Source organism: Zalophus californianus, chromosome X (assembly GCF_009762305.2).
Source record: "Zalophus californianus isolate mZalCal1 chromosome X, mZalCal1.pri.v2, whole genome shotgun sequence".
Taxonomy (NCBI): domain Eukaryota; kingdom Metazoa; phylum Chordata; class Mammalia; order Carnivora; family Otariidae; genus Zalophus; species Zalophus californianus.
In genome coordinates, this window is record NC_045612.1 from 92,092,358 (window position 1) to 92,104,292 (window position 11,935).

Consider the following 11,935-nt stretch of genomic DNA (forward strand, 5'->3'; position numbering starts at 1 on the left):
CCTCTGGTACACAGACAGGCTACCTAGAAATTCACAAAACAGTACTTCCCTGTTTCATGTTTAACACAGGGCTATTTCCCATTTTACTCCCTAAAACAAAAAAACTGCCAGCATGGGCTGGGAGGCGGTGACGGGGGCCATGACGGCGGCCATGACAGCAGCGGCCACCTCTGTGATGCCATCTGCAGTGTCCTTTGTGACGCTGGGACCTGGTGAAGCTCTTAGGACGTTGCGACCAGTGCCCAGAACAGACCGAGCTGCCGCTTCAGCCTGGAGGGCGGGCAGGAGGCTGCGGTGGCCCAACCCTCCCTCGGCGGCTCTTGGCTCCCCAGGCAGGCATGGCGACCTCCACCACCTCACACCGGCCCATCAAGGGGATACTGAAGAACAAGAGTTCCACTGCTTCCTTGGTGACTGCCTCTGCCCAGCAGTCGGGAGGGACATTACCAGAGGTAAAGAGAAAAAAGTCCCAGAAATGGGACGAATCCAACATCATGGCCACACAACGTCCAGCCTACAGAGACTACGATTTAATGAAGATCAACGAGCCCAGCAGCCCCTACTTCAGCCCACAAGACGATGGAGAAGAGCCAGTTAATGATTTGGAAGCAAAGGAAGCCATGACCCCAGACATCTTAGCCAAGAAATTAGCCGCCAGTGGTACCTCGGAGTTGAACTGCCAGTTGGGAGAGCCGGAGAGTGACGGGGCACACAGCAGCAAGATCCTACTCGACAAGCAAGAAAAGCAGCGGCAGGTCGAAATGAAAAGGAAACTACACTATAACGAAGGACTGCACCTCAAGCTGGCTAGACAACTGATCTCCGAAGAGTTCCAACAAGAGAAAGACAAGGATGACAACGAAGAAACTCTAGATGACGACAACAACGAAGGCAACACCGCTACGGAAGAATCGGATGAAGGTCCTACAAGTGACGAACTGCAAACCCAGTCATTCTCTGCCTAGACAACATCTGCTCTGCCCTGCCATCGCTTGCCATACGAACTGCTACGAACTGCTACGAACTGTTACGAACTGCCACGAACTGCTACGAACTGTTACCAACTGCCACGAACTGCTACGAACTGTTACCAACTGCCACGAACTGCTACGAACTGTTACGAACTGCCACGAACTGCTACGAACTGTTACCAACTGCCACGAACTGCTACGAACTGTTACCAACTGCCACGAGCTGCTACGAACTGTTACCAACTGCCACGAACTGCTACGAACTGTTACGAACTGCCACGAACTGCTACGAACTGTTATTCCAACACGCTGCTGCTTGCTTGTCGAGTCCCGGCTTCCGGTACTGAAAACACCTATCAGTTAAACTGTACCTCCATAATTCAGTGGTGAATTTAGAAAATACACTGGCGGCAAAACGGTTGCTTGGTATTTTTGTGCGTGGTTCTTTGTGGCGAATACTGATAGCAATTTAAAACTGCGTGGCTTTTAGAAAACTACTGGTTACTGTACGTATTATACAGTTTTTTAGATGTTAAAGGGGATTAATTTATATTCATTTGTAGATGTACCGGCTTTTTTTTTTTTATCGACTGGCTTTTATAAAAAGGTTTTGTTACAAAATCAAAATGCAGTCGGTACAGTTAGGTTACATAGTCTGATGAATATTCAGGCTGAAAAGCACTTTTCTTTAGGGTGATTTGCCTGTTTAATTGGGGAGGGGAAGATGTGTTAAGAGTAATGAGCTTAGGATCTTTACATTTTCTCTTTTCTTTCAGTGCTTACAAGGAAATGCTACCTTTTTTCTCCACAAAAATAGTTCTTTTTCACGCATCACGGGGTTAAAATTGTGCGTGTCTATTGGGACTGTGTCTTGTACACCAGGTGGGCAGATGTCAATATTTAAAAAAAAAAATTTAATGTTATCTTAGTACTCCCTTCTCATAACAGTCTTAGCCTCAACCCTTTGTTTCCTCAATCCTCCTGGCAGATACACACACAACCCTTTATGAGTCATCGATTCTCAAGACATTGGGGACCCTCCCTTCTCTCAAATACTCTGTCATTTGTTGAAACAGTGTTATTTCTACCTTGATCACTATGGCCTATTCAGTCTTCTAAGGTATGGAGAAGTAGGAAATAGAATTCAACTGCCAAGTTTTTACACCTTTTTGGTTTATAGCTTGCTAAATAACTTGCTATTATTAGTTTATTGTTTGACCTAGTTAGCTTTGAGAAAACAACTGAGCTTTTCTTTCATGACAGATTCCTTTGCAACCAGTGACACGATTATAGCTCCTAGACAGAAGTAAGCCCAAAGGTTTTTCGTGTATTTCCTTTTCTTTTTTAATTTAAAAGTTTACTGAGATAATTGTAGGTTCACATGCAATTGTGAGAAATGATACAGAGAGATCCTGAGTTCTCTTTACCTAGCTTTCCTCAATGGTAACTCTTTTAGGGTTCCTGGACCCAATTCCAATGTGGGAGGAGGGGCTTCCCCCACACACAGCAAGCAGTTCTCACACTACCTGAAGATAGCATCCAATTCCACTGGTTAAGGGTTCAGTCCTACTCTCACTCCAGCCAGATACCAGTCACTACCCTAGGCCATCACCTTTGCTTCTGATCGACCAGCTACAGATTGTGGGTTCCAAGGATGAAGAACTTTGATTAATTTGCTAGAGCAGGTCACAGAACTCAGGGAAACAGTTACATTTGGCAGTTTATTAAAGGCTATGAATCGATAGCCAGATGAAGAGACACACGGGGTTGGGGGGGGGGGCGGTTCCTGAACAAAGGAGCTTCTGTTGTCATGGATCTTGGATCCCACCTCAGTGGCACGGAAGCATTCTGGTTCCCCAAGCATGAAAGCTCTCCAAAAAAAAAGGACCAAAAAACCCTGTCTTCTTGGGGTTTTATGGGGGCTTTATGACATAGTCAGGATTGACTAAGTCATTGGCCATTGGCTAATTCAACCTTCAGCCTCTCCCCTCCCCCAAGGTCAGGGGGTGGGGCTGAAAGTTTCAACCCTATAGTGACACGGTTGGTTCCCCTGACAACCAGCCTTTGCCCTTGGGTGGGGTCCAAAAGTCACTTTCATTAACAGCAAGACACCCATTTTCACCTTTACAGCTCTGAAGTGTTTTCAGGGAACTGCGGATGAAGTGCAAATATATCTGAGAAATATAACTTGGGTCATTTGGATGAGCAAATATATCATTTCTTATAAATCATTATATCCCAGTAACATGTTGCAAAACTGTAGCACAATACCACAACCCAGATATTGATGTTAATACGATCAAGATACAGAACATTCCCTCACCCCAAGGATCCCTCATGCTGCCCTTTTTTAGCCACATCTGTTCTCCATTTCTAGAATTTTCTCATTTCAAGAATGTTCTATCAATGAAATCATACAGTATATAACCTTTTGGGATGTACCACGCTTTGTTTATCCAGTCATCCGTTGAAGGACATCCGGACTGGTTCCAGGTTTGGGTATTACAAAAGAAGCTGCTATGAACATTCATGCACAGGTTTCTGTGTGAACATAAGTTTTCACTTTCTGGGATCAATGCCCGGGAGTGCACTTGCCGGCTCGTACGGTGGTTGTAGTTTCTTAAGAAACTGCCAAACTGTTTCCCAGAGTGCCTGTGTCATTTTACATTCCCACCAGCATATATGAGCATTCCAGTTTCTCTGCAACCTTACCAACATTTGGTATTGTCACTATTTTTAAGTCATTTTTATAAAAGTGTCCTGATGTCCTCATTTGCATTTCACGAATGGCTAATGATGTTGCACATCTTTTCACGTGCTTATTTGCCATCTGCGTATCCTCTTCCGTGAAATGTCATTTGCTCAGTTTCTAGTTTGATTATCTGTTTTTACCATTGAGTTTTGAGAGTTCTTTGATTTGCAAATCTTTTCTTATACTCTGTAACTTATTTTATCCTCTTACAGAGACTTCTGCTCTGCAAAAGTTTTTAGTTTTTTTTTTTTAAAGATTTTATTTATTTATTTGAGAGAGAGAGAGAACAAGCATGGGGAGCATCAGGCAGAGGGAGAGAGAGAAGCAGACTCCCTGCTGAGCAGAGAGTCCAACGTGGGGTTCGGTCCCAGGACCCTGAGATCATGACCTGAGCTGAAGGCAGACACTTAACCAACTGAGCCACCTAGGTGCCCCAAAAGTTTTTAGTTTTGGTGTAGTTCGACTTATCAGTTTTTTCTTTTATGCATGGTGCTTTTGGTACCCTAGTCAAATGCAATCCAGAAAGATATTTTTTTTTTTAACACTGTGATTTCCTAATTAAGTGACATAGTACTGGGCTGTATAGAAAGTGGACTTTTCTTTTTTAAAAAATATTGCTTTTTTTAAAGATTTTATTTTTATTTGAAAGAGAGTGAGAGCGAGAGATATAACAGAGGGAGAAGCAGACTCCCCACGGAGCAGGGAGCCCAGGCAGGCTTGATCCCAGGACCCCGAGATCATGACCTGAGCTGAAAGTAGATGCTTAACCCACTGAGCCACCCAGGTGCCCACAGAAAATGGACTTTTATTATTTAAGTTACTAAGTTTCCTTTGGTGAAAGGAATCTGAGAATGTTCAGTTCCAGTTTCAACTCTTTATCAGTATCATCTCCTCTAGTAACTCTTCTGATGTCAGCCTTTGTTTACTCATTTTTCAGTCTGAGATTCAGCAGGGCTGGCTATTTAAAACCTGGGACACATAATGGTATAAATGGATTGTTAAATAAGAGTAACTTCCTCTTGAAGGTTAAAGCAATTACATGTCCCTCTAGACTTTGAAATTGTTTGCATTTTTTCCCTCTACATTAGTACACTAAATAACATGTAATAAGGCACAATAATATGAAAAAATGGTAGTCAAGAGCCACTAAATTGGCCCTTTTAAATTGCAACCTGTAATTTGAAAAGCACTGAACCCAAAGGATCTTAATATTTTCAGGGGTGCCTGGAGGGCTCAGTCGATAAGCGTCTGCCTTCGGCTCAGGTCATGATCCCAGGGTCCTGGGATCGAGCCCCGCATCGGGCTCCCTGCTCGGCGGGAAGCCTGCTTCTCCCTCTCCCACTCCCCCTGCTTGTGTTCCCTCTCTCGCTGTGTCTCTCTCTGTCAAATAAATAAATAAAATCTTTAAAAAAAATAAAGGATCTTAATATTTTCAGTTAAAGGATTCTGTTCTTTTTCGTGTGCAAATATCCCCTGGGAATAACATCATAGGGGCGTAGCACCCTTTCACACCTTAGAATAAACGAAGAATGTGGTATCGAGTATTGATTGGGAAGGGAGTGGGTCAAAATTGAGGGTCATTATAAAAACGAAAGGAGAGAAGGAGGTAGCAGGAGTGAGAAACTGAGAAAGGAGGGGAGAAAAAAATGCAAAAAAAAAAAAAAAGAATGGAGGAGTGAGTTCACTAGCTCTAAACGTTGTGACTGGCTCTCAATGAGTCATTAATTCTCTGAACTGTCATAAAAAGGACACAAAATCTTACTGAAGGAATGATGAGGAAAAGGATAGTGCTCTTTTCCATCCAACCAAATAATTATATCAATACTACTACCAGTATTACAGCTAATAATTGCCATTTCCTGAATATGTGTGATGTGTCCAACACTGTACTAGGGCTTCATTGCCTCCTTCAATTATGCCCACAATCCTTGGAAATAGTATTGTTTTTCCCATTTCAGAGGTGAGGAAATTTAAAATAAAAGCACTTATGTAACTTGTCCAGATCCACAGCTGCTGAATGATGGAATCCGGATTCAAACCCAGGCCTGTCTGGCTTCCTCAGGCAGATTCCTCCCCGCCTACCATACAACACTGGCTCTATTCAGGTCCTTGATGGGGACTGAGGCTTCTTCCTGCATGCCGCCTAAGCACACATGTCTACCCTGACTTTGCAGCAGGGGCTGCTTTTCTGTACAGCTGTAGAGGGGGAGTGGTCTCAGGAAAACGTTCTCTGATCTAGGAGCTGCCCCCTCCCCGACAGGCACACGCCCCCTGAGCCCCAGGTGCTTGTGCTACTCCCTCTCACCCTCTGCTCTGAGTCGTGCTCAGCGAAGAACCTGAGATATTCACTCAAACAAAGATGAATAGAGCATATGTCTCTTTCAACCAGTGAACAAACATTTATCAAGCATGGCCATGCGTCAGGGGCAGTCTGATGAATGAAACAGAGCCTCTGCCCCCAAGGAGGTCTGAGTCAAGTGGGGGAGACCCGTATGGTTCTGAAAGGATCATTTATGAAGTCTTCCAGGAGACAGGATCCCTGTATTAAAAGAGGGACAGGAGTCCTTGTTTAGGTGATGTTAACGACTTGAAAGCCAGTAAGTAGTTTCTAGATGCCTGCAAGGTGAGCGCCAGCCTTCAGAAGAGGTGCTCTCTTTTGAGTTCCTTCTGTCTGAATGTGAGGACAGAGGGAACCCAGCCCTTAGGATCTGTTCCGGTTCAAGAGAAGAGGAGGCCCAGCTCACATGTGTTCAGGGTTAGGGAAGGAGCGCAGAGGGGATTAGGGGAAAGCCGGAGAAGGAGTCAGAAGTGAGGAGGTAAACAGAGCGACGAGGACATCGGAGGGGATGACAAATGGTGGTGCACTGAGAGTTGGGGTGTCCACTCGGGAGAATTCTTTACCACAAGATGATGCTGAGAGTTTTGTTTTTCCCTTATTCGAATGAAGCGTTATAGATGCTTTGTCTCAGAAGTGAGACAGTTATGTAAAATATGAACTATAAACCACGCTTCCTTTTGTTGGATGGTGCTCTATGGAGCTATATTGTCCTACTCTGGAACATTGGGTCCCATCGTTGAATCAGGGCAGGTGCTGGTTTGAGAGGTGTGTATCCCTTTACGTTCAATCCTCCACCCCAGCCTGATGGGGAAGAAGCATGAATACGGCCAGGGGAATGGTCAGAAGGGAAGCGAGTCAGGCTGGAGCAGAGCAGAAGGGAAGGAGAGAGGGAGAGGAAAGAAAAAAGGAGATGAAAGAGCCAAGTTTTGTAGGGAAAGAAACAACAGCATCCAAGACCACAACCCTCTTGGATTTCTCTAATGTGTTCACAATTGTGTGTCCCTTTCTTGGATCATTGAACCAATTCCTGTCTGTTTTAGAAATGGTTTATGAATCCTGTGACTCCTGTGCTACCCCGGTGACAAATCAGGTCTCCGGTGGGGGCACCTTAGCTAGAGACAGGTGAGTGGGGACAGAAGTAAGGAGGACAGAAGAGCAATTGCAGACAAAATGAGGTGGCTGGGAAAGACAGACATTTTAGAGTAAGAGAGTGAGATGATGTGTGTAGTAGGGCCACACCACTCAGAAGCCAATTCTGACGTTTGTCATCAAACACCCCCCCATCTCACACCCCCGTTCTCTGGCTTTTTCTTTTAAGATTTTATTTATTTGAGAGAGAGAACATGCACGCACAAGCAGGGGGAGTGGGAGAGGGAGAAGCAGGCTTCCCGTGGAGCAGGGAGCCCGATGTGGGGCTCGATCCCAGGACCCTGGGATCATGACTTGAGCTGAAGGCAGACGCTTAACCGACTGAGCCACCCAGGCCGCCCTGTTCTCCGGCTTCCCCGCCCCCCTCCAGTGCCAGTCTCAGGTGGCGGCCGAGTCTCCCCCCCACATTGGTGACTGTTCACGTTTTCATTTACTCAACTCAACACAATACCACACTCGGATTAATAGGATCATTAGGGAGAAATGTGGGCAAGGAGAGAGATGAAGGATGGAGCCTCCAAAACCCAGATTTGTGGGGGAAGACAACCAGAATTTTTTTATGAGACCCTTGATCAAATTAGGGCTACCATTTCAACATGGGGAAATTCAGTCCATAAGCAATGGATGCAGCATTCAATATACATCAGGGGTGGGGGCAGAAGAGGCTGAGCTCTCTGCCAGTGTCCACACTGGTTGGGCTTTAGCAGCTAAAGCTGCATGTGCAGGGGCTTTTGGAGGACTTAAGGATGCAGTCTGGGAAAAGTCTGGGGAAAGCTGAAAATTACAGTTGTGTGTGTGTGCGCACGTGTGTGTGGGCAGGGGGGAAAGTTGCCGGAGGCATTCTTCCTCACCAGTATAAACACAGTTCTCTAATACAAGGTTCTACATTATTAGCTCCTAAAAAATATAAAGAATTGTTTTTATCACTGTGTAGGCAGAGCATTTTTGCATCACGAAACCTGCCTATGCGTATTGGGTACTAATATCTTATTCTTTCAAGGATCCTTTTTTCCCTCTTCGCTTTTTTCCCCTATTTTAAAGCAGACTCTTTGAAAGGTGCATATGAACCCGGTTTCCATAGCAATTGCAAGCATCAGTGATAACCCAAAGCTTCTAAGTTGTAATATACAGGCTACCCTATTAATGAGTTTCAAACTGCATTTCCATGAGACAACAGCTCAGCCACTGATAGATAAGGTCAGACCCCATCTCCAAACTTTAAATTAAATCAGGATAGATCAAAATGCAGCAGAAGGAATGTCCTTTTGGCAAGTGTGCTGTTAAAAAAAATATGTTCTTTGTGGAGGCAAAACAGTTGCTTTTGTGGTTTGTAATGCCCAGATGGAAAAATCCTAAAACAGATACAGCTTCTTCTGGGTTATTAATGGCATGTTGTCATTTCCTTATGCTATTTGTGAACGAGGTTTTTTTTTCTTTTTTCTCTTTTTTTTTTCTTTTCCCCCCTGTGGTAGCTCAGACTCTAAGAAAGCACATAATCCTTTGCTCCAGGAAGAACAGATGTGACGGTTAATTCTCGCCTGCTCTGGAATATCACTAGTTCAATTACAATTTATTAAGTTGTTTATTCACGCACTAAATGCCGAGACCCAGTGCCTGTCTTCAAGGAGCTGCCAGATCAGTGGAGAGCGTGGCCTTGTCACCAGGCCACTTCCACACTGTGCAAGAGTGCTGTAGAGAGGCACCCAAGGGGCATTGTGAGGGGTCTTGAAACACTTGCAGGAGAAATGGAATTTCATCAAATGAAGGGAGGCAGGCCCTGGATGATTGGCATTCCAGATGTAAAAAAGAGGCAACGTGGCCTTTTCAGGGACCGGCAAGGTGTTTTTTCTCAACAAGGTGAGGGATAAAAGAGGCAAGAAAGACTCTGAAAGGGTTGACATGCCACACAAAGGCGAAGGACCTGCTAACGTGTTTAGCAGGAGGACGACCTGCTCAGACCCTTATTTTTGAAAAGGGCTACACGGTAGGGTCTGGAATGGAACGGGGTGGGGTGGACAAAGCTGGAGACGGGAGCACAAATGTGACCTTGGTCTCAGGAAGCGGATGATTTTAGTGTTCCCATGCCGAATCTCTCACCTTTCGCTCCTGGCCAAGAGAGACCCTGCTCGACACGGGTGCCGCCGGGCAAAGCATGGTCCCTAGACTGGTGACATCAGTGTCACCTGGAAGCTGGATAGAAATGCACATTCTCAGGGCCAGCCCCAGACTTACTGAGGCCGCGTCTCTGGGGCTGGTGTGGGCTGCGGGTGTTCCAACAAGCTTCCCAGGGGATTCTTATGGACATTCAAGTTTAAGAAGCGCTCCTCTACAATACGGCTTTTTAATTAGCTGAGCTCAACTCTGTGGGACAGACCTCACTGTTACTCTCTCTCTGTCTGTGTGTGTGATATGCATCCAATTTTGCAGAAATTCACCACATTGAATGGCAGGACTGTGCGCAGGTTTGCCCAGAAACTTCCATGATATGTTGCCTGATTCAGATCATGGCTGTACTCAATCTGTCCCCTCCTCATGCTACTCTTTCTCTAGTCCTTCCTCCTCACCCTCCTGGACACTGTCCTCACCCACTGACCTGCACACACACACTCAGTCACTGGTGCAGCGCACAAGCAGGGGGAGGGGCAGAGGCAGAGGGAGAAGCAGGCTCCCCGCTGAGCAGGGAGCCCAGTGCGGGGCTCGATCCCAGGACTCCGGGATTGTGACCTGAGCCGAAGGCAGACCCTTAACCGGCTGAGCCACCCAGGCGTCCCTATGTCTTCCTGTTTTTACTGCGTCTTTTACTCAATCTTCCATGTTCAGTGCAAACTGCACCTCAAACCCCTGCGTCAGAATAGCGGGTGCCTGCCTTGGGGGAGGCAGAAAAGTATAGTAATTGACAGGAACGGATTTAGAGTCCCAAAGCTCTAGATTTGAATCTGGGCTCTCCCATGTACTAGCCGAGTCACCCGAGGCGAGGTTTGTCACCCCTCTTGAGGGGAGTTTCCTCACAATCAACTGAGGATAATAATAAATAATACCCTCCATTCATGGTTGTTGGAATGACTACATGAAAAGATGTTAGTAAAACACACGGCCTCTAGTAAGTATCCAATCAACTGTAGCTAGTATTATTTTTCTCCCTTGCACACATTTCCTCTGCACCTGTTAAAGTGCTGATCATTTTCTGTAATAGCATCAGATATATCTGAGGCTCTCTCTTTTCTCCCAGCAGACTGGAAGGCCTCTTGGAGACAGGAGCTGCGCACACACTCAAATACAGCTTGTTGCCTGTGTCGCCTCCAGCTCCAGCGCCAGGAGCTGTGAGGGACACAGGTGAAGACAAGGTGAAAAGGTGACTCTCCCAAAAGGCAAGGCTTGCTGCTTCACGTCACCTTCTCTTTGACGATGTCCTTGCTGTTTTCATCACCACTAAGTTTGCAAAGTAGGAAACGAAATGGGAGGACAGGAAGCGGGATTTAGATGTAATGCCAGTCTACGTTTTAATTTTAAAATGCTTTGAAACTTCCAGGACAGCGCCAAGTTTATGAAAGAAAGGAATTGATTCTGTTTCCTGAATCCAAACCACAGGTAAGAACCACATTCAGTTATTTATAGTAACATACAACACTTGATAGTCTCAGAATGTTTCTTTTTCTTTTTTTCTTCTGAAGTCTCCTTATTAGTTACTATGGACTTTGATAGCAGCGTACAATTTTTAGAGCAGGGAGGGGTCTTCAAGTCCCTCTGTTCCAACTCCCTCACCTTAGAGGTAAGTGTCTATGTCTCTTAAGCAGCAGAGACCAAAAGATCGGCCAGGGCTTATGAAGCCAAGGGGAAGCGATGTTCGTATATAGCCACATGATCTCTCCTTTTGTATATGGGGAACATAAATTGAAGGCAGATTGAAATGTGTTTTCAAATTGATTTGGGGGCTGCTTTTGCATTTAGAACTCAGGAAAGCCTTCAGGGAGCGTCTGTCCTTTCTTAGAAAACCTCCCCGCAGACCAGCACCGGACACCCTCTCTGGCTTTTTCAGCTGTGCAGGGAGGTACCTGGCTCCTCTCAGGGCACCTGAGCATAAAGACAGTGCAGAAAAGGGGCGCCCGGGTGACTCAGTCAGTTAAACATCTGCCTTTGGCTCAAGTCATGTTCCTGGGGTCCTGGGATCGAGCTCTGCCTTGGGGTCCCTGCTCAGTGGGGAGTCTGCTTTTCCCTCTCCCTCTGCCCTCGCCTCATGCTCTCTCTCTGTTCTGCTCTCTCTCCCTCTCTCAAATAAGTAAATAAAATCTTAAAAAAAAAAAGACAGTGCAGGAAAATAAGAAAGATCAGTGGTGTACCTGGGAAAACCCACTAGCCCTGAATTCCTCATCTCCGAGTGAGGGCAGAAGAGGCACTCATGGTCCCTTCTGCTCTGTCCCCTCAGCTTCCTCATTTATGAGATGCAAAACTACCCATGTCATGGGGTTGTTGGGCGGACTTCATGAAGTCACCCAAGAAGAGGGCTTAGAGCGGGGCCAGGCACCGTTGCGTGTATTTAATATTCTTTCTGATATTGTTAGCACCGTCCTGGAGCTCTCCATGGGGCTGTAGGATCGATCACAGACCTGGCATTGAACAAGGGCAAACTCTGCTGCTCATGGATAGGCAGGACGCATCCCAGGAGCCAGCATGCTCTTCACATCACAGGCTGGGCTGGGTGCTTGAACTGAGACCCAGCTGCACTGG

The 11,935-nt window shown here is 45.9% G+C and overlaps 1 protein-coding gene across 1 annotated transcript; it reads left to right on the forward strand.

Moving 5' to 3' along the window:
• Positions 1 to 252: 252 nt before the first annotated feature.
• On the forward strand, positions 253 to 1,391 carry PPP1R2C (PPP1R2C family member C). The gene has a single exon (XM_027608830.1). It carries the CDS (start codon positions 339 to 341, stop codon positions 963 to 965), a length of 627 nt encoding a protein of 208 aa, XP_027464631.1. The 5' UTR covers positions 253 to 338; the 3' UTR covers positions 966 to 1,391.
• Positions 1,392 to 11,935: the final 10,544 nt, after the last annotated feature.

Coding starts and splice junctions, on each gene's coding strand:
- PPP1R2C (XM_027608830.1), top strand. CDS start 339: ATGGCGACCTCCACCACCTCACACCGGCCCATCAAGGGGATACTGAAG.